Here is a 20895-nt window from a genome sequence, read left to right as displayed (position 1 = left end):
TAGCAGAAGGGAAACCCCACTCCACAAGCGAATGTACGTTTGGAAAAGGAGAACTCGGAGTAGCGGAGTAGCGTGGGGAAGGGGCTCAAGGCGGAATTGTATTTGCAGTTAGATGTACCTTGACCCAGGCCTCGGTGCCCTCCTCCTTGTACTCCACCCAGTAGCCGATAATGTTGGAGCCTCCGTCCTTGAGTGGCGGGATCCATTCTAGATCCACCGTAGACCTCGTCCAATCGGAAACCTTTGGGGTCGGAGGGGAGGGCGGGGCTGGGGAAAAGAGAGCCCTCGTCAACCCAAAGACGCGCTCCCCTTGATTAGGAAAGCACGGGCGGGATGTCCGCGAGCGAGCGCTTACAGATGGGGTCCCTGGCAAAGACGGGATCGGACGGGACGCTGGGTAGTCCGGGTCCGGCGGCGTTGAGCGCCGTGACTCTGAAGAGGTACTCCGAGCCCTCGATGAGTCCGCTTACGGTAAATGACTCCCCTAGTCCCATGGGGCGGATAGGGTCGCGGGTGACACGGACCCAGCGTTTCCCCGTGGTCTCCTTGCGCTCCAACCAGTAACCGGCGATGGGTGAGCCGCCGTCGTCCTCGGGCTCGTCCCAGTGTACTGTCATGGAGTCCAGGGTTATGCCGGACACGGTGGGTTTCTCGCACTGGCCGGGAACAGCTGTGGGGGGGAGGGGGATTAAGCGAGCTTTTTAGTTTTCCCTTTGATCGCAGGACATCTGGTTTCCCGCTTTTGTGCCTGGAATACTTACTGTAGCGATTTTTGGCCACCTCGGGATCGCTGTCTAGCGGTTCGCCCACTCCATACTTGTTCTGGGCCATGACGCGGAACACATACTCGTGGCCCTCCATCAGGTTCTCCACAGTCCAGGAGCGTTCTTTGGGTTCGCTGGTGACAGGTACCCAGGTCTTCCTGTTAGCCACGCGCCTCCAGATGACATAATTGGTGACTTTGGAGCCCCCGTCATCCTTGGGAGGCAGCCAGGAGAGCGTGATCCTCTCCGGCCCGACCTCCTCAAACTTAATGGGAGCGGAGGGAGGACCGGGACGACCTGGGGAGGCCACACAAATCAATGAAAACCACCCGCAGGTCCGCAGATGGAGCGGAGATGTTCTTTTCCTCTCCGGTATCGTGCCAATGCAACCGACGGACGGACGCCACGCGCCGACTTTCTCGGAGCTTACCGAGCACGTTGAGCCTCATTTCCTTGGACGCTCGCCCGAGGCCGTTGGAGGCCACGAGCGTGTACAGGCCCGTGTCGGGACGTTTGCCCTTCTGTATGGATAGCGTGCAGCTGTCGTCGGACACCATCTTGTTGACGTGCTCGTCGTAGCACACCTCCGCCTTCTGCTCGGACTTGTGGGGAGGCGCCTTGTACCAGGTGACCGTAGGGAACGGGCAGCCGCGTACCCTGGCCACGATGCTGATGTCGTGGCCCTGTTCCACTTCCATGAACTCATTCAGCTCAATGGAAGGAGCGCCTGGGGGTCACGGGACATTGACGGCAGAATTGGCGCATCTGTCAATTTTGCGGCCGGCGGCGGCGCGCGACGGGAAGATTGAGCTCTCCCTGGCGTCCTTACAGGTTTGGTCCCGAATGAGAACGGGCCCCGCGGTGGTAGACGGCCGGCTGGCTCCCGCCTGGTTGTGGGCCAACACACGGAACTCGTACTCGTCTCCCTCGGTCAGGTCCTCCACCTCGAAGCTGGTGTCGTCGACGTCTCTCCGGTTGCACCTGCCGTCCAGTGGCGACAGTGTCAAATCGATTTCCGTCTCCCAGACGAGCCCTTGGGGTTTTCAGATTAACGTTCACCTCCTCCAGGACTCTTTCTGCGCGCCACTGGCTTCCCAGCAGAGGAGGTCCACGCTATAGTGAGTGACAGGTGATCCGCCGTCATTTTTGGGCACCTTCCACGTGAGTTTCACCGTGCCCCTCTTCACAGAGTCGATTTTTAGCCTCGTGGGTGGATCGGGAGGATCTGAAATCCCGGGAAAAGGCGGAGAAACACATGCATTTGCAGTTCCCCCATAACGCAGCAGAGGCTTCAACGTACGGATGGGATCTGTCGCTCTAGTTCCCTCGGGGGTCTCCGCGTAGGGTCCAAAACCGAATCGGTTCTCAGCGCGGATACGGAACAGGTATTCTTGGCCCTCAATGAGATCTGGAACCACCAGCGATTGCGCGGCGCAGGACTGATTCACCTGGGGGAAGAGGTTGAGGGACACTCGCTTGGTTTTGTGTGGTGCTTTCCTGTCTTGTTTGGTTTTTGGTTTTGTTTTCCACCTCAAACGCAGACGAGATTTGGCAGAGGGACACGGAGCCCGTTGCCCACTCTTTTATACACGGTAAATAAAAGACACTATCGAAAGGAGACGTGCTTCACCTTTGTCCAGGCTTTTCCCGTCACGGTCTTCTTCTCAATAAAGTAGCTCTTCACCCTCTCGCCTCCGTCACTCTCCGGAGGCTTCCAGGAGAGTCGGCAAGTGCTTCTGGTCACGTCGCTCACCTTCAGGTCTCGAGGAGCTCCTGGAAGGTCTACGGTCCCATTCAACAATGACATTTGGCATGACATGATTATAATTATTATGATAAAGTCGCCTCTGACGGCGGAAAGTAGAGCGTGCGTGTGGAGCCACTGGTACTACGCACCAAGGACGTTGACCCGCACTTTGACTACTTTGTGTCCGGCAGGGCTCTCCGCACTGATGATGTAGCGTCCGGCGTGGTTCATTTTGCTCTCGGGAACGATGACCACCGAGGTCGTGTCGGTGGACTGAATCTGCAGCAAGGAGTTTTTTGGTTTGTTTTTTTAAAGAAAGGCAATCGGCGCACGGCACGGCCGCCTTTGGAGTCGGTGTCATTTTACCTGGGCGTCAACGGGGAGCGTGTGGACGTCATTTTTCATTTCGCTCTCCGCCTTTCCGTCGAACGTCCAGGTGACTTTGGGCACGGGGCGTCCCGCGATGGTGGCAGGGATCCTGATGGCGGTTCCGGCCCTGCAGTTGAGCAGCTCGTGCGCGCTGACGTCAAGAGACACTGTCGGTTCGACTGGGAAGGGGAAGGGGGAGGGGGTTTTAGACAGCGCTGCGGTTTGAGGCCTCCCTCCCACGCGCTAAAAGATCAGGCAAACTAGTGAGGTCACTCTTACCCAGGATGTCCTGAACGAGTATGTCAGCAGTCCTGGCGGGCTCCGAATTGCCCGCGGCATTCACGGCGTAGATCCTGAAGTTGCACTTCTTGCCCTCCTTCAGGTCCGGCACGGTTATCTCAGCCGACGGGTGGAGCTTGTCGCCGGGATTCACCCTTCTCCAATCGGGGGATCCCTCTTCGTGGACCTCAACGACGTAACCCTTCACCGGGCTGCCGCCGTCCCTGTCCGGCGGACTCCAGGTGAGCGTGACGCTGTTCTTGGTCTTGTCCTTCACCTCGGGCGATCCGGGAGCTGTGGGGGGACCTGAGGAGCGGGAAAGAAGGCAACTTCATTGCGTGGAGCAAACGGATGTGGCAGAGTTTGACTCGGAGCGGCTTTCTAGCGCCACTTGCTCAAAAGGTTCAACTAGGAGGCCGCCAGGCCACGAGAGAAAGGCTCAAGACTCACTGCACGGGTCGGCAGCGAAGCGGCACTCCGTGGACTCGCTGGGAGGGCCGACGCCTGCGGGGTTGCTGGCCGCCACCCTGAACTGGTACTCCGTTCCCTCGATGAGCTTGAGCACCGTGTACTCCAGAGCCTTGACGGCCGGCTTGGTGACCGGGCCGCGACTGACGCGACCCCAGTAAACGGCTCCGCGTTCCCTCTTCTCCAGCCAGTACCCTTGTATGGTGGAGCCGCCGTTGTCCAGCGGAGGATCCCAGGTCAGGGTCATGGAGTTGGACGTGGCGGCGACGATCTTGGGGTTGCGCGGCGGTCCGGGGAGGCCGAAGGGATCCTTCAGTTCCACTCTGTCGGAGTCGCAGCCGTCGCTGACGCCGTATTTGTTCTCCGCCCTGATTCGGAACTGGTAGTGGCCGTTGACATTCAGTTTGTAGAACTGAATGGAGAGACGCGGTGGAGGCATGAGCGAGCGTGCGTGCGTGCGTGCGTGCGTACTCCAAAAGAGCGCAAATGATTGCACCCGTTCGTTCACGCGTCGGGTCGGGTCGGTGTGCCTATGTCGTAAGTTACCCCGTATCGACGATCGATGAGGTTAGACGTCACTGCTTCAAAGTCTGATTTCTTCTTGCTGGCGTCTCTGCGTTCCATCACATAGTTGGTGATCTCGCTGCCTCCGTTGTCCTCCGGGGCATCCCAGGTCAGGTAGCAGGAATCCACCTTGACATCAGAGACCACCACATTCCTCGGAGGCAGGGGGCGGTCTGCATATGAGAGGACACGGGCTTAGACCTGGCCAAGCGACAGTCCGCACCGGACGCTCGCGTTCCCCGTACCGAGGATCTCGACGTGGACCACGTGCTGAGCTTTGCCGTTGCGGTTTTCGGCCACCAGTTTGTAATTGCCTTTGTCCCGCCTGACGGTCTCCGGCATGGAGATGCTGGTTCTCAGCGTGGTACGATCCACCTGAAAAGCCAATTCATCCTCAGCTAACCCGGCGTCCAAAAGGCGCGAGTGTGGACGGTGGCGTTCCTCCTTTGAGGAGACCCGCTCAGCTCGCACCTCCTCGCTTTCCATGGCCATCTTCTCTTTGTCGCATTTATCCATGACCTCATTGTCCTTCATCCAGGTGATTGTGGGAAGGGGAAGTCCCTTCACCTCTGCCGGAATGTCGACGGCGGAGCCCGTCTTCACGACCACGGCGTTACTCTTGAAGTACTTCAGAATGGTAATCACCGGCGGAACTGGGGAATGGAAAGGTGACAGTCTAGGTCGATGGCGTCCCCTCTAAGAAAGGAAAACCACTCGGGGACACCTACTTTCGTCATCTTGAATTTTGGCCGAGATGGGCCTGGACGGAACGCCGTCCCCAACCTCGTTCACGGCCTTGACCCGGAACTCGTACTCGTGGTTCTCCGACAGGTTCTCGACCAGGCCGTGGCATTTGGTAAAGAGCTTGCGGTTGGCCGCTTCGAACTCGCTGCCGTCCGAGCGCATCTTCTCCACGTAGTAGCCGACGACGGGACTGCCGCCGTCGCTGCGCGGCGGCTGCCAGGCCAGCGTGACGCTGTTCTTGCTCCTGTCCGTGTAGTGCAACTTCTCGGGGGCCGACGGGGTACCTGGAGGCAAAGGTCGGACAGGAGGACTTCCGGTCAAAGGCCTGGTTTCCGCGTGGCGGAGTGGTAACTGAGCCGACGGTACGCCACCTTTGGGATCTTGGGCCAGGACGGGGCCCAGGTCAGCCGGAGCGCCGTCTCCGTACTTGTTTCGGGCGATGACCCTGAAGTCGTACTCCTCCCCCGCCAGCAGTCCCTGGACGTCACACTTGCAGGACGCCACCTCGATGGGCTGGCGGAAGAGCTTCATCTTGGCGTCCTTCCTCAGGACTTCGTAGCCCACTATGTCGCTGCCGCCGTTGTCCGACGGCTCCGACCAGGTCAAGGTGATGTTCTTCTTGGTTACGGTCCCCGCCTTCAAGTCCACCACGGGCCCCGGGACGTCTGCGCGGGAAAAGGCGTGGCGTGAGGAAGCGGTCGGGGAACCCGACGCCGGCTTTCCCGCAGACGATCGCCACTCACCCATCACGTCCACTTTGGTTTCGGCACTTTTGGTCCCGCTGTCGTTGGTGCCCGAAATCCGGTACTTGCCGTGATCCGCCCTGGTCGCCTTCTTGATGAAGAGACAGCTCTTGTCGCCGTCCGTCTCCACCATCATTCTCTCCTTGTCGATTTCCCCATCGTCTTTGGCCCACTCCACCTCGGGTTGCGGTCGGCCGACGGCCACGGCGGGAAGCTTTAGCGACTGGCCGGCTTTGATCACGACGCCGTTTTTCACCGAGTCGTGAAAGTCCACGGCGGGAGGTTCTGAAGCGGACGTTAGGAGGGGGGGCGGGATTTTTCCGTGAGGAAACGGCGAGCCAGAACAGATCACCCGAGCCGGACGGCTCGTACCTTGAGGCTCCTTGACGGTCACCGGTTCCGTAACCCCGGGAGCTCCGGGACCCGCGTCGTTGACGGCGATAACTCGAATGTAGTAATCCGTTCCTTCGGTCAGACCCGTGAGCGTGTAAGTCAGCTCCTTGCACCGGAACTCTGTGCTGCGAGTCCAATTCTTCTCCCCGGCAACCACCTGATGTCACATTTTTGGGGGCGGGCATTGCTCCCAGTTACAACCGAGTCACGAGTGGACCAAAATATAAGCATCGGCCCCAATTGAGCCGGGGGGGGAACAACAAAATGTAACCGTTTCCTTTTCAGCAGGGTTTGGGTTAGCTAACCTTCTCAACGTGGTAGCCCAGGATATCCCCTCCTCCGTTGTACAAAGGCGGCTTCCACGCCACGATGACTGAGTCTTTCCCCGTGTCCACGATCCGTGGCGTCGGGGGACCGGGCGGCACTGCGGGGGGCAGCGGGATACACGCGGGCAGTCGGTTTAACCACGCGTCCGCGATGTGGGTGGGGTGGCTCGGCGGCGGCGGCGCTTGACTTACGGATGGCGTCCATAGCAACGGTGCGATCCGTGGGCTCGCTGAAAGGTCCCGGCCCGGCCAGGTTCTCGGCACACACCCTGAAGATGTAGACCAGTCCCTCCATCAGCCCGCTGGCTTTTACCTCCAGAGAGTTGAGGAGAACGCGGTTGACGCGAGTCCAATGTTTGCTGTTCACTTCCTTCCTCTCAATCCAGTAGCCCAGAATGGGACTACCGTTGTCCTTGGGCTCGTGCCAAGAAATGTGGGCGGAGCTCGCCGTGACTTCGTGAACTCTCGGGGTATTGGGCGCATCGGGAGGATCTGTCGGGGAAGCCACCGGCGCTTTAGATTGCGTGCCCGCGACCGTCTCTTTCTTGGCTGTGCGTGGTGTTTGTGTTCCGTCATTGGTTGCGTGTGTGGACGCATGTTGATCTGAATGTGTGATTGGGATTGAAAAGTGCTATGGCTTTGGCACGCGCCAAAGCTCGGACGCACGCTCACCAAACTGGTTCTTGGCTACAAGGGCTTCGGAGACGCAGGGCGCTCCACATCCAAATTTGTTCTCGGCCGTCACTCTGAAAATGTACTCCTTCCCTTCGATCAGCTTGCCGACGGGGAAGGCGGTGCCCTTGGAGGTGGACGTGACGGTTATCCAGCCGATATTGTCGCTCTTGTTATCTTTTTTCTCCAGGATGTAGTTGAGTATTTCGCTGCCGCCGTCGTCCTCGGGAGGCTCCCACTTGCACACCACCGATGTGTTCCTGATGTCGTCAAAGGTCAAATTGATGGGTGGACCCGGCTTGTCTGTGGCAACAACAAAGAAATACAAATTAAAGGCTTTATCCCAACCCCTTCCACGCGGGACCATTTTCCTTTTCGTTCAGTGGATGAGGTCTGAAAGTGTCTCAAAGTCTGCCGGAGGAGCAGAATTAGGGCACGCGGCGGGAAAAACAACGCCGGTCCGAATTAGGGCACGCGGCGGGAAAAACAACGACGGCCCGAGCTTGATGCCGGAAGCTCACCGAGGACGTTGACCGCGCACGAGGCGGAGGCGGAGCCGTGGATGTTTTCCACCCGGATGGTGAATTGTCCGTGGTCGGCCCTGACGGCCTCTCGGATCATCAGCGCCGAGTGGCCCTTCTCTGTCTGGTCCAAGCCCAGGCGCTCGCGCAGCGGTGTCACGTACTCGTCCTTCACTTCCGACGTCTGGGAGAAAGAAATTGGCCGCCGTCAATAAAGGGCCGCGCCGCCGAATAAAGGGGATTTGGCAAAGGCCAAAAGGAACCTTGGCCTTGGTCTTCTTCTTCACCAGCGGGACCACTTTCTTGGCGGGCTCTTTGGTGACGTCTTCGTCGTTCCTGGTCCAGGTGACCTTGGGGTAAGGCGAGCCCGAGAGAGTGGCGTCGATGCGAATCTCTTGGCCTTTCTTCACGCACACGCCGGACTGCACGTGGGCATGCAGGATGACGCTGGGTTTTTCTAAAGAGGGAAAAGACAAAGGCAAATTCAAAGCGGAGTCGGCTTCCGCCCGCGCTTCCGCCCACGCTTCTGTTCCGGCCGCTCCCTCGCCCGCCCGCCCTCCCTCGCCCCGGCTCGCCCCTCGTACCGACGGGGTCGGAGGCTTTGACGGGCTGCGTGCTCCGAGACGGTTCGCTGATTCCGGCGGCGTTCTCGGCTCGGACCCGGAACTGATATTCCGCCTCCTCCTTCAGGCCCGTCACCACGTAAACGAAACCGCGGACCGGGCTCGGGGTCACCCGCTCGTAGCGATCGCCGTCCTTCTCCATCTTCTCCACCACGTAGCCTTGAATGGGGCAGCCGCCGTCGTAGTCGGGAGCTTTCCAAGTGATGGTGACCGATTTGGACGTGGGCTCGCGGGCCTCCACTTGGACGGGCGGGTCCGGTTTCTCTGGAAGGCGGGAGGGAGGGATTGTTTGATTCCGCTCATCCGGCGAGCCCGGCCGGGCCGCCCCGGAGCTTAACTTACGCTTGGTCTCCTCGATGACGACGGGGTTTTGCAACTCCAGATATTCCCCGGCGCCCACTTTGTTGACGGCCTTGACCCGGAAGTTGTATTCGCAATTGGCGTACAAGTCTTTGACGGCGCGCTCCAGAAGGTTCTCTCCCGAGGTGACGGGCACGTAGGTCTTTTTGGAGGTCTCGCGGCGCTCCAGAGTATAGCTGAGGACCGGAGTGCCGCCGTCGTCCTCGGGCGCCTCCCAGCTCATCTTGCAGGAGTCCTTGGTGACTTCACTGGAGCTGATGGCTTTGCACCGACCGGGAAGACCTGCACAAGATCCCAAAAGGGACGGACGGGTGTCCGAACGGTCTCGGTTTGACGGGGAAAAAAGACTCTAAAAAGGACGGGCCGGGCTAAGACGGCGGCTCACCGATGACTTTGACGTTGATGTTTCCGCTGGCGGTCCCCAGACCGTTTTCCAGGGTGATGTCGTAGACTCCGGCGTCGGCGCGCGTGCATCGGAGCAGCTCCAGGTGAGCCCTGTGCATCTCCAGCGTGGCCGACAGGCGCTGGCTTTTCTGGCATTCCACCGCGTCTTTACGCCAAAGCATTTGCGGCACGGGGATGCCCTTGTAGGGAACCTCCAGGTGCAGCTTCTCTCCCTCGGTCACCACCACATCCCGCGTGGCCAACTCCACCGTCGGGGCACCTGCGGATCAGATGGGCGGCGGTTAATAGCGTAGCCCCGAGCGCCGGTCGGGCTCGCGGTGAACGCGACCGGCGTTGGCCGCCAAGGCCGGCCGCGCTCGGACCCTCTCTTCGCACTTACAGTCGGGATCCTTGGTGGAAACTTTGGCGGAGATTTGGGAGGGATCGCTCACGCCCACGGCGTTGACGGCGCGAACTCTGACGACGTAAGTCTTCTCCGCTTTGATGCCGTCGGCAATCTTAAAGGCCGTGTCTTTGACGGGTCTGTCGTTGACCCGGAGCCACTTGAGCTCCGGTCGGGCCTCGGCCACCTCCACGTGGTAGCCCGTGACGGGGCAGCCGCCATCCTTGGCCGGCGGCTTCCAGACCACGGCCAGGTGCTGCCTCCCGCTGTCCGGGACGCTCACCTCCAAGGGAGGAGAGGGCGCGCCTGGAGGAGAAGGAGAGCGCATGTGGACGTCCGCTACTCTCCGGCCGGCCGGCCGGCCGCCGAGCCCGACGGAGGGAGGGAGAGGAGACTCACCGGTCGGATCCTCCACCACGAGGATCTCGGTGGGCTCGCTGGGTTCTCCGACCCCCGCCTCGTTCTCCGCGCGAACTTGGAACTGCACCTCCGAACCCTCGTCCACCTCAGTCACTTTGAATTGACTTTCTTTGTCCGGAGTCTTGCAGCACTTCAACCAACGACTTCCCAGTTTGTCCTTCTTCTCAATGACGTATCTGACCGGCGAGGGGTCGTGTTAAGATTGTATTTCCGCCACGGACCTCGGCGGATCCCACCTGCTGATGGGCCTTCCGCCGTGACTCTTTGGAGCTTCCCATTTCAGCTCCACGTGTCTCTTGGTGACCTCCACCACGGACAGAGCGTAGGGAGGCCCGGGCGTGGCTGCGGGGGGGGGAAACAAAGTCGAGCGTTTGCTTTTGGGGCACACGTGCAGGACGTGGACGCCAACGCGGAGCCAACGTGGAAGGTCAAGCCAACGGAGTCCATCCTGCTCCGTCGGAACTTACTGAAGGTGTCTTTGGCCAGCACGGCGTCCTCCAGCTCGCAGAAGTCGCCCAGGCCCGCCGCGTTTTCGGCGGCCACCCGGAATACGTAGAGCGAGCCCTCGTTAAGCGGCGTCACCGTGTACGTCAGATTCTTGACGGTGGTGTCCACCGTCTGCCAGGCCTTGCGCCTCACGTCCCTCTTTTCCACCACGTAGTTGGTGATGGGTGAACCGCCGTCGCTGCCGGGGGCCTGCCATTTCAGATCGGCGTTGACCTTGCCGATGTTGGCCACGTCCAGCCACTGAGGTGCCGAAGGGGGGTCTGTCCAAAAAGACACGACCGGCACGTTGAGGGACCCGAATCTTACACTTTGTCAAAGCCACTGTGGAGTTTAACAGGTAGAAAACATACAAAAAAGGGCATTTCTGGTCCCAAGGCAAACCCTTTAAGTCAAGGGTGTCAAACTCGGGTTGGTTCGTGGGCCGCAATATCAAAAGCCCTAAAATATATTCCATTTTTTTATAGATTTAAAACTGTTTATTTGAACTTTTTTTTCTTAGTGAGGGAAAACATCTAATCATTTGTTTTTCATTTCAAATGAAAACATTTTTTTTAAATCATATTCAATATTAAAGTGGAAAACCGAAAATATTTTTATATATTTATTTTTAGATTTTACAAAATGCTTTTTGACCTAAAAACACCAAAATAAAAAAAATGGATAAATAATTGCAATTACTGATTTAAAAAGGGGAAAATCAGGAAATATAATATACATCTATAATCCTAAAACAGAAAGTTGGCACTCGTGATTGACTTATTCGGGCCGCACTAATTGATGCGGCGGGCCAGATTTGGCCCCCGGGCCGCCACTTTGACACCAGTGTCTTAGGGGATGCTACATTTTCCTTCATGTGTCCAATGCTTCAATTTCTTTGAGGCACTCACTCACTCACTCATCAATTGCACTTTGATGGCCCACGTTTGAAATAGGTCCCAAAAAAAGTTTTGAACTGGCTTTGACAGTATTTTATACCAGGCAGCTTTTCGTTTTGCAAGCCATCCAGAAGCGACCGAGCTGACAAACTTGAAGCAGCGGGGGTTGGGCAAGAGAAGCACCTGACGCCGATCCACTGATTGCACTTGCATGACACTAGTATTGTGGAAAGTTTCCTCTTTAGAAGTTGAAACCAAAGCACTCACTTTTGGCCTTTTTTTTTTTATTTTGCCCAGCCCTGTTCAATAAATGCCTAGTCTTATGGGACATTATTATGTCTTCTTTCATATACTATGTCCAATGCTTCAATTTCTTGAGGCACTCACTCACTCATCAATGGACAAAAGTTTGCACTTTGATGGCCCATGTTTGAAATAGGTGAAAAAAAAAAGTCTTGAACTGGCTGCTTTGTGTTTTCCGAGCCATTCAGCAAAGACATAGCTTACTGACAAACTTGAAGGAGTGGGGTTGGGCTGCGAGAAGCACCTGACGCCAATCCACTGATTGCACTTGCAGGACACTAGTATTGCAGAAAGCAGAAACCTCTTTAGAAGTTGAAACCAAAGCACTCACTATGGGCTGCACAGACATAGCTGACAAAATTGAATGGACGGGGGTTGTGCCGTGTGAAGCACCTGACTCCAATCCACTGATTGCACTTGCAGGACACTAGTATTGCAGAAAGTTTCCTCTTTAGAGGTTGAAACTAAAGCACTCACTTTGACCCCTTTTTTTAAAAAAATTGCCCAGCCCTGTTAAATAAATGCCTAGTCTTATGGGACGTTATTATGTCTTCTTTCATATACTATGTCCAATGCTTCAATTTCTTTGAGGCACTCACTCACTCATCAATGGCCAAAAGTTTGCACTTTGATGCCCCCCCAAAAAAGTCTTGAAGTGGCTGCTTTTTGTTTTCCAAGTCATCCACCACAGACATGGGTGACAAAATTGAAGCAACAGGGGTTGGGCCGCTGTGGGTGAGGAGGGGGGGGGAGCTTTTGGCTCGAGCCATCCAGCAGCGACCGACCGAACTGACTGACAAACTTGAAGGAGAGGGAGGGGGTTGTGCTGTGTGAAGCACCTGACTCCAATCCACTGATTGCACTTGCAGGACAATAGTATTGCAGAAAGCAGAAACCTCTTTCGAGGTTGAAACCAAAGCACTCACTTTTGGCCTTTTTTTTTAGTTTGCCCAGCCCTGTTAAATAAATGCCTAGTCTTATGGGACGGTATTATGTCTTCTTTCATATATGTCACTCACGTTTGGCCGCACAGACATAGCTGACAAAATTGAATCAACGGGGGTTGGGCCAACGTGGGTGAGGAGGGGGTGGGGGGTGGGGGGGGAGAGCTTTTGGCTCGAGCCATCCAGCACTGACCGACCGACCGACTGACCGAGCTGACTAACAAACTTGAACCAGTGGGGGTTGTGCTGTGAGAAGCACCTGACGCCAATCCACTGATTGCACTTGCAGGACACTAGTATTGCAGAAAGTTTCCTCTTTAGAAGTTGAAACCAAAGCACTCACTTTGGCCCCTTTATTTAACATTTTGCCCAGCCCTGTTAAATAAATGCCTAGTCTTATGGGACGTTATTATGTCTTCTTTCATATACTATGTCCAATGCTTCAATTTCTTTGAGGCGCTCGCTCACTCTTCAATGGTCAAGTTAGCACTTTGATGGCTCACATTTGAAATAGGTCCAAAAAAGGCTGCTTTTTGTTTTGCAAGTGACCCAGACATAGGTGACAAAGGGGTTGGGCCGCTGTGGGTGAGGAGGAGGGGGGGGGGGAGCTTTTGGCTCGAGCCATCCAGCAGTGACTGACCGACTGACCGAGCTGACTGACAAACTTGAAGGAGGAGCGGGGGTTGTGCTGTGAGAAGCACCTGACTCCAATCCACTGATTGCACTTGCAGGACACTAGTATTGTGGAAAGTTTCCTCCAAAGCACTCACTTTGGCCCCTTTTTTTGAAATTTTGCCCAGCCCTGTTAAATAAGTGCCTAATCTTATGGGATGCTACGTCTTCCTTCATATGTCCAATGCTTCAATTTCTTTGAGGCACTCACTCACTCATCAATGGTCAAAAGTTTGCACTTTGATGCCTCATGTTTGAAATAGGTTAAAAAAAAGTCTTGAACTGGCTGCTTTGTGTTTTCCGAGCCATTCAGCAAAGACATAGCTGACTGACAAACTTGAAGGAGCAGGAATAGATGGGGGTTGGGCCACTGTGGGTGAGGAGGGGGGAGCTTTTGGCTCGAGCCATCCAGCAGTGACCGACCGACTGACCGAGCTGACTGACAAACTTGAAGGAGGAGCGGGGGTTGTGCTGTGAGAAGCACCTGACTCCAATCCACTGATTGCACTTGCAGCACACTAGTATTGCAGAAAGCAGAAACCTCTTTAGAAGTTGAAACCAAAGCACTCACTTTTGGCCTTTTTTTTTAAATTTTGCCCAGCCCTGTTAAATAAATGACTACCGTATTTTCATGACTATAAGGTGGACTTAAAAGTCTTAAATTATCTCCAAAACAGACAGGGCGCCTTATTATCCAGTGTGTTTTCTGTATGGACCAATACTAAAATTGTTATCACCATAAAATAAAATAAATCAGTCGATAGAGTACACCAAGGGTGTCAGACTCGGGTTGGTTCGTGGGCCGCTTTAACGTCAACTTGATTTCACATGGGCCGGACCAAATGATATAATATTTAGATTTTTTTTAAATAAATGGATTAAAATAACTGGATTAAAAGCCCTGAAAATTCAGTTTTTTATAGATCTAAAACAATGTTTATTTGAGGTTTTTTAAAATATATTTTAGATTTTACAAAATGCTTTTTGAACTAAAAACACAGAAAAAAAATGGATTAAAAAATGACAATTATTGATTTAAAAGGGGGATATACATCTATACTCTTCATTTGCATTTGATCCTAAAACAGAAAGTCGGCACTCATGATTGACTTTTCTGGGCCGCACAAAATGATGCGGCGGGCCACATTTGGCCCCCGGACCGCCACTTTGACACCACAAGTGCTTTAAGTTATTCCCTGGCTGAGCGCGCTTGTAAAAAAGAAGAAATGGAATTGGAGGAGCCACTTATTCCTAATTTCCAAATACTGGCGCTGGCGGCGGCTTTGACTTTTCCACTTACAGAGTCTCTCCTTGCAGATGACGGGGTCGCAGGGTTCGCCGGGCTCGCTCTCGCCAGCCCTGTTGACGGCCTTGACTCGGAAGGCGTACTCCTGCTTCTCCATCAGGCCCTTCAGCTGGTGTTCGGTCTGGGGGACATCCTCGGCCACACGGATCCACTCCTCGCTTCCCGTTTTCCGGAACTCCACCACGTAGCCTTCGATCTTGGCTCCGCCGTCGTGCTCGGGCCTGGTCCAGGCCAGCAGGGCCGAGGTCTTGCCCACCTCGCGGACCACGGCTTTGCCGGGGGCCCAGGGGGGATCTGGAGAAGACGCCGCCGCCGCCGCGGGGTTACAATTTGCCCGGGCTCGGTCCGGCCCCGCGACGACGGCGCACCGATGGGGTCTTTGATCAGGACCGGCTCGGTTTCCGCGCTGGGTTTCCCGGCGCCGGCCAGGTTTTCGGCCAAGACCCGGAAACGGCACTTCTTCTTTGTCGGCAATCCTTTCACCCTGTGGACGAAAATCCCAGGCGGCGACCTTTTCGAAAAATGCCTCGACGGGGGAAACGAGTTGACGTATGGAACGCGAGCTGACCTGTAGGTGGTGTCTTTGATGGGCAGCTTGTTGCAGCGGACCCATTTATCGCTCTCCGGATCAAACTTCTCCACCCAGTAACCGGTGATGGGGCTGCCGCCGTCCTCGTCCGGCTCCAGCCAGTTGAGAGTCACGGCGTCCTTGGTGACGTCCGAGGGAACCACTCTACCCGGACAGCCCGGAGGATCTACGGGAACGCGCGCGCGCGGGGGCGAGAAGGTGGTGAGCGCCGGATTCGGTCAAGGACGGCTCGAACGGCTGGCCGGCAAAAGCGGGAGGTGGCGTCTCACCGAACCAATACTTGGCAACAATGGGCACGTGCTGGGCGGGTTCTCCGACGCCGTACTGGTTCTCGGCGCTGATCCTGAAGACGTACTCCGAAAGAGCGGCGAGCTTGCAAGCCTTGAAGGTGGTGTACTTGACGGTGGCCGACAGCTTGCGCCACTCTTCTTTGTCGCCCTCGCGACTCTCCACCACGTAGTTGGTCACGGGGGAGCCGCCGTCATCCCTGGGCGGGTTCCAGGCCAGCAGGCAGGACTCGTTGGTGATTTCGCCGATGTCGAAGGCGGCGGGCGGGCCCGGTTTGTCTGAAGGAGACAGGAGAGGTCCAAACTCATTGAGTGTCGCCATCCGTACTCGGCTCGGGGTCTTCTTTGGGGGGCGCGCCCTCGGAAGAATGGCAACGACGGCCGGGGGAAAGCCCAACGTGGCCCGACTCTCGGCGACACGCACCCAGAATGTTGACCTCGACGGTCGCGGTGGCGCGTCCGCACGTGTTGACGGCTTCGATGATGTAGGTGGCGCTGTCGCCTCTGCTGGTGTCGGCCACGGACAACTTGGAGTGCCCCGGCACGGTGTCGATGGCGACGCGCTCGTCGGCCCGCAGGACCAGGTCGGCCTTGGTCCATTTGACGCGGGGATCCGGCTTGCCTTTCACGTCGGCGGGGAGTTCGATTTTGCCGCCGGCTCTGGCGGTGAGACCCGCTAACAGCTTCACGTCCAGCTGAATCTCCGGCGGTTCTGTCGGGCATTTTCGGGAAGGGTGACCACCGGGCCCCTCGCTCCCTCCCGCTCGGCAACCCCCCCGAGGCCTTCCCTAAAACGCCGCCGGTCGGCGGGAGCTCTTAAATTGCGGGTCCCGAAAGCCGGCCCCACCTTTAGCGTCGACGGCTTGGATGTCATCGGTCGCCCTGCAGGGTCGACTGGCTCCCAGCTTGTTGACCGCTCGGACTCTGTAGGAGTACCACTGTCCCTCCGTCAGATTGCTCACCTGAAACCTAGAGGCGGGAGCGTAAAGATGGGATGGGATGGGATGGGATGGGATGGGATGGGAGGGGAGGCGGCGGACGCAAAGGCGCGGATTGGGCCCCAATAGACTCACTTCAGCTCCGGAAGGGGATCAGAGCAGGGTTCCCACTTGTCGGTTCCCCGTTGGCACTTATCCACCACGTAGCCTTTGATGGGGGAGCCGCCGTCGTATTTTGGAGCGTCCCAGGACAGGAAGATGCCTTTGCTGCTCTTGTCGCGCCACTTGAGATTGTCGGGAGGATCGGGTGGCGCTGAAGGGGAGAAGGATTTTTACAAACTCCCGGTCACGCTCCGGTCTGGAGCGCACGCCGCGCCGCGCCACGCCGGCTCGTCATTACTGGCGGGAGAAGAAACGTTGACGGGTTCCTCGATGTAGGCCGGCTCCCCCGGTCCGCATTTGTTGCAGGCGGTAACGCTGAACAAGTATTCCTTGCCTTCGAGGACGTCCGTCACCGTGTGTTCCAGGTCCAGCACTCCCGTGGCCACCTGTCCTCGGACAAGGCCGGCGCCGGAGAGAAGACGCCGGCGGGCCGTCGTCGTCACTTTCCGGCCAACCTTTGAGCCCAAAGGGCCGCCCGTACCATGGAAGACACGCGTGCGTACCTTGGCCCAGGTCTTACGAGACACTTCCCTCTTCTCGATCTGGTAATGCGTGACCGGACTCCCTCCGTCGTGCTCGGGGGTCTCCCACATCAAGTGGACGTGATGTCTGGTCACCTCGGCCACCTTGAAGTCTTTGGGGGCGCTGGGGCACGCTGGCGGGCGCGAAGGCACGGGGAAAAAAAGGGGTCAAAGGAAAGGGCCACCGGGGACCGGCGGCGGTGCCACGCCACGGAAAAGGGCTCAAAGGAAAATCCACCCGGCGCCGACCCTCACCGATGACGTTGACGTCGATCTCTCCGGAGACGGAGGACATGTCGTTTTCCAGCCGCAGGCAGTAGGTTCCTTTGTCGGGGCGGACGCTGGGCATGACTCTCAGTTCGGTGAACGAGGCCTTGGTGACCAAGGAGACCCGCTCGTCCGCCGCCGCCGTCAGCTCCTTCTCTTGGAAGGACCACTCGGGCCTGGGGGTGGGGTATCCGCCGATGGGAACTCGGATGGTGAGAGGCTGAGGGACGATCACTTCCAAGCCGTTCCTGAAGGCTCCCAGGTCAAAGCTTGGCCCAACTACCAGGAGAGAGACGGCCATTAAATGACACCCCGGCCGCGCCGGCCACGCCGGCCACCCCGGCCACCCCGGCCACCCCGGATCCCAGCGGAATCTCTTTGCCTACCGTGAGGGTCGTCGGCCAGGAGCGGGCCCAGTTGCTCGGCCGGCTCCGAGATCCCGGCGGCGTTCTCGGCGAAAACCCTGTAAAGGTACTTGCAGCCCTGCTTCAGGCCAGACACCTAAGATTCAGGGGAGGCGGAGGCATTTAGCGGGGATGGTGTGGGGATTCAGATGAATCTGGGGGCCGAGCGCCGCACCCGGTAGGAGAGGTCCGGGCACAGTCTGGCGTTGCAGCGAAGCCACTTGTCGGCGCCGTCCTCGCATTTCTCCACGATGTAGCCGGTGATGGTGCTTCCGCCGTTGCTGGCGGGCGTCTCCCAGGTGAGCGTGACGGCCTCCCCGGTTTGGTCGTTGAAGTTCAGGTTGAGAGGGGGACCGGGTCTCTCTGCGACACATAGGGGGGGTGAGCCGGCGCGGCACGGGGAAGGGGCCGTCCGTCGGCGCTTCCGAGCTCCACCCACCGATGGGATCCATGATTTTGACCGGTTTGGTGGCGGCGCTGGGCTTTCCCAGACCGGCCTTGTTCTCGGCTCGCACTCGGAAGATGTACTCCTTGTTTTCCACCACGTCGTTGAGGAAGGCGGAGCGCTCGTCGGCGCCGCAGAAGACGGACGCCTCCCATTTGACCGAGGTCCTGTCGCGGAGTTCGACGGCGTAGGCCGTGATCTCCGAGCCGCCGTCAAATTTGGGAGGCTCCCAGGCCACGGAGGCTCCGAATCGGTTCACCACGCCGACCGCCACATTCTCCGGAGCGTCCGGAACATCTGGCGTGAAAGGAGCGTTTTAGAAAGGGCGGGCTGGCGGGCTCGGCGGGCGGGCTCTTTCGCCGGGCCCTTTCGCCGGGCCAAGGTCGACGTCTCACCAAACTTATTCTTGGCTTGAACGGCGTCGTCCGTGACGACGTGGGGCCCGCTCCCGACGCGATTTCGGGCGCAGACTCTGAACAGGTACCAGCAGTCCTTTTGAAGGGCGGCCACACAATACTCGGGCACGTCGGCGCGCTCCGTGGCCACCGTCCAGGCCTTGCGCTTGACGTCGCGCCTTTCCACCGCGTAGGACGTGACTTTGCTCCCGCCGTCGCTGTCGGGCTCCTCCCAGGCCAGACTGACCTCGCCGTCCGCCGTGTCCGTCACCGTCAGGTTCTTGACGGGCCCGGGCACATCTGACGAGGACCGACCGGCGCGGCGTTCAAAATCCCGGCGGAGTCAGAGCGAGAGGCGGTCCGATCTCACCGATCACGTCCAGGTGGACCAAGGCCTCTCCCTCGCCGTGCTTGTTTTTGATGACCACCTTGTACTCTCCCCCGTCTTCCTTGCGGGGTCTTTTAAGACGGTAGGCCGTCTTGTCGACCGAGGCGTCGACGTTCTGAACGGGTAGCGAGGAGCTACCGAAAAACCACTCCACGTCGGCGCGAGGGTAGGCGTCGTACGTCACGGTGATGACCAAGGGCTTGCCGGCATCCGTGACCAGCTTCTGGTCGGCGGTTTTAATCTTTGGAGGAGCTGGGAGAGAGAGAGAGAGAGAGAGAGAGAGAGAGAGAGAGAGAGAGAGGCAAGCCATGTTTTTTTCCCATTGCGGGGAAAGACGGGGACGGCGAGACGGCGAAACGGCGGACTCACCCGCCAGCTCCAGCTTGGCTGCGGCGTCTTTGTCTTTGGCAACGATCCTGTACTGTCCCTGGTCTCGAGGGCGGATCTCGCAGACCTGCAGCCTGTGAACTTTGCCCTCGCTGATCATCTGGTACTTGTCTCCCTGGACGATAATCATGTTGTTTCTCATCCACTTCACCTCCACTCTGTCTTTGTTAAGCTCCGCCTCCAACACCACGTCCGAGCCGGGAGGCTCCAGAGCGTCCGCGGGCGGCCTGACGATCTCCACCGGGATTTCTGACGGACGGAGAAGCGCGGTGGTCACATGGCGAGGAGAAGGCCACGCATTTTGAGCGGGAAATGAAACGGGGGGTGGGGGGGTGGGGGGGTCTCACCTTCCACAAAGAGCCTGGCTCTGGTCCTCCTGTCTTCCACGCCACAGGCGTATTCGCACTCGTCGTCGGCTCGGCACTCCTTGACCACCATTCTGCACGTCTTCCCTTCTCTCTCCATGTGATATCTGAAAGGGGAGGGCGGGCTTGAAAAAAAACCAAAGCCAGCGCAGTCCAGAGGAGACCATCTGAGGCAGCGCGGGAGGCGGCGGCGGCAGATACCTGGGCCCCTCACGGATCTCTCGGCCATTCCTGTACCACTTGACGGCGGGCTTCTCTTTGGACAAGCGGCAGACGAACTCGGCGTCCTCAAACTCGGTGACGGTCCGGTCTCCGAGCTGCCCGGTGAAGTCCGCGGGCGCCTCGCTGATGACGAGTTCGGCGGCGCACTTGTCTTCTCCCACCTGGGCGGCGTACTCGCCCTCGTCCTCCATGACGCAGTCTTTTACGGTCAGCGTGTGGTGGAGCCCGTCGCTCCTGTAGACCAGGCGTTTGCCGAGGCGGACCTCCCCGCCGGCCTTCAGCCACTTGACGGTGGCCTGGGCTCGATTGACCTTGCAGGCAAAGGCCACCGTTTGCTTTTCTTGCGTTTCAATGTCCTCCAGGGGGACCAGGAACTTCAGCTTCTCCTCTGCGGACGCGGACGGAGCTCGGGGTTTGCTTTTGGCGGCCCATCGCCGGGGGTGTTTTTTTGCCTCCGCCCCTCCCCCCCGTCGGATTCCCTCGCCTCTTACCTGCGACTTTGGCGTGGGCCGAGCACCTGGCGTGCTCTCCCCTGTGATTGGTCAGGCCCACGGTGTACTCGGCCTCGTCGGCCTTGCGGGCGTCCCGAATCCTCAGGGAGAAGACGTTGTCCCTCTGAGTCAGCAGGTACTTGCCGCTCTCAAAAATGGTCTCCCGGTTGACCGTCCACTTGGCCTTGGCTCCCTCCGCGTTGGTCTCGCAGTTGAAGACGATCTCGCTTCCCTCTTTAACCTCCGTGTCCCTGATGGGCGTGACGATCCTCAAATTCTCTGCAAGGTGGCGGCAGCAGAGGGTTAGGTTAGGGCGGCGTGACGGCCGGCCGAGCGACAGCGGCTCTCCTCACCGATCACGAGGAGATCGGCGCTGGCCCGCAGGCCGCCAATGAGGACCGCGTAACCTCCCTCGTCCTTCAGCTCGCAGTTTTTCACCACGAGAGCTCGCCGCTTTCCCTCGCTGACAATTTTGTACTTGTCCCCGCTTTGCACTTCCTCCTCCCCTCGGAACCACTTCACCTCGTAGGTTTCTTTGGAGACCGAACAGACGAACTCCGCCTCGTCCCCTTCCACCACTTGCTGATTCTGCGGCCTGGCGATGAACTCGGCCGCCAGCTCTGGGAAGGGAAGGGAAGAGAGCAGAA

General features: G+C 57.9%; 1 protein-coding gene across 1 annotated transcript in view; it reads right to left on the bottom strand.

The window, feature by feature from the left end:
* Positions 1 to 20895, bottom strand: part of ttn.1 (titin, tandem duplicate 1) — a 107729-nt gene that overhangs the window by 59916 nt on the left and 26918 nt on the right. Inside the window, exons 59-108 of the mRNA XM_077616753.1 lie at positions 20602 to 20868; positions 20249 to 20527; positions 19737 to 20145; positions 19518 to 19642; positions 19153 to 19419; positions 18766 to 19035; positions 18396 to 18695; positions 17995 to 18297; positions 17731 to 17918; positions 17538 to 17652; positions 17140 to 17430; positions 16867 to 17018; positions 16602 to 16749; positions 16337 to 16514; positions 16111 to 16232; positions 15688 to 15975; positions 15246 to 15542; positions 14956 to 15142; positions 14756 to 14871; positions 14382 to 14681; positions 10248 to 10547; positions 10017 to 10122; positions 9760 to 9956; positions 9358 to 9666; positions 8959 to 9237; positions 8556 to 8855; positions 8175 to 8477; positions 7854 to 8047; positions 7591 to 7774; positions 7070 to 7372; positions 6590 to 6889; positions 6377 to 6495; positions 6051 to 6228; positions 5679 to 5963; positions 5307 to 5600; positions 4920 to 5219; positions 4663 to 4844; positions 4437 to 4566; positions 4174 to 4364; positions 3610 to 4039; positions 3160 to 3465; positions 2878 to 3059; positions 2661 to 2790; positions 2395 to 2546; positions 1824 to 2212; positions 1594 to 1745; positions 1195 to 1491; positions 762 to 1061; positions 356 to 670; positions 119 to 267 (exon numbers count right to left, since the gene is read on the bottom strand). Of these exons, the coding sequence (XP_077472879.1) occupies positions 119 to 267; positions 356 to 670; positions 762 to 1061; positions 1195 to 1491; positions 1594 to 1745; positions 1824 to 2212; positions 2395 to 2546; positions 2661 to 2790; positions 2878 to 3059; positions 3160 to 3465; positions 3610 to 4039; positions 4174 to 4364; positions 4437 to 4566; positions 4663 to 4844; positions 4920 to 5219; positions 5307 to 5600; positions 5679 to 5963; positions 6051 to 6228; positions 6377 to 6495; positions 6590 to 6889; positions 7070 to 7372; positions 7591 to 7774; positions 7854 to 8047; positions 8175 to 8477; positions 8556 to 8855; positions 8959 to 9237; positions 9358 to 9666; positions 9760 to 9956; positions 10017 to 10122; positions 10248 to 10547; positions 14382 to 14681; positions 14756 to 14871; positions 14956 to 15142; positions 15246 to 15542; positions 15688 to 15975; positions 16111 to 16232; positions 16337 to 16514; positions 16602 to 16749; positions 16867 to 17018; positions 17140 to 17430; positions 17538 to 17652; positions 17731 to 17918; positions 17995 to 18297; positions 18396 to 18695; positions 18766 to 19035; positions 19153 to 19419; positions 19518 to 19642; positions 19737 to 20145; positions 20249 to 20527; positions 20602 to 20868 (11858 nt within the window). The remainder of the gene's footprint in view (positions 1 to 118; positions 268 to 355; positions 671 to 761; positions 1062 to 1194; positions 1492 to 1593; positions 1746 to 1823; positions 2213 to 2394; positions 2547 to 2660; positions 2791 to 2877; positions 3060 to 3159; positions 3466 to 3609; positions 4040 to 4173; positions 4365 to 4436; positions 4567 to 4662; positions 4845 to 4919; positions 5220 to 5306; positions 5601 to 5678; positions 5964 to 6050; positions 6229 to 6376; positions 6496 to 6589; positions 6890 to 7069; positions 7373 to 7590; positions 7775 to 7853; positions 8048 to 8174; positions 8478 to 8555; positions 8856 to 8958; positions 9238 to 9357; positions 9667 to 9759; positions 9957 to 10016; positions 10123 to 10247; positions 10548 to 14381; positions 14682 to 14755; positions 14872 to 14955; positions 15143 to 15245; positions 15543 to 15687; positions 15976 to 16110; positions 16233 to 16336; positions 16515 to 16601; positions 16750 to 16866; positions 17019 to 17139; positions 17431 to 17537; positions 17653 to 17730; positions 17919 to 17994; positions 18298 to 18395; positions 18696 to 18765; positions 19036 to 19152; positions 19420 to 19517; positions 19643 to 19736; positions 20146 to 20248; positions 20528 to 20601; positions 20869 to 20895) is intronic.

This window comes from Stigmatopora argus, chromosome 13 (assembly GCF_051989625.1).
Source record: "Stigmatopora argus isolate UIUO_Sarg chromosome 13, RoL_Sarg_1.0, whole genome shotgun sequence".
In the NCBI taxonomy this organism is placed as follows: Eukaryota; Metazoa; Chordata; class Actinopteri; order Syngnathiformes; family Syngnathidae; genus Stigmatopora; species Stigmatopora argus.
Note: the sequence above shows the minus strand (reverse complement) of the source record. Positions and strands in the feature narration are given on the sequence as shown.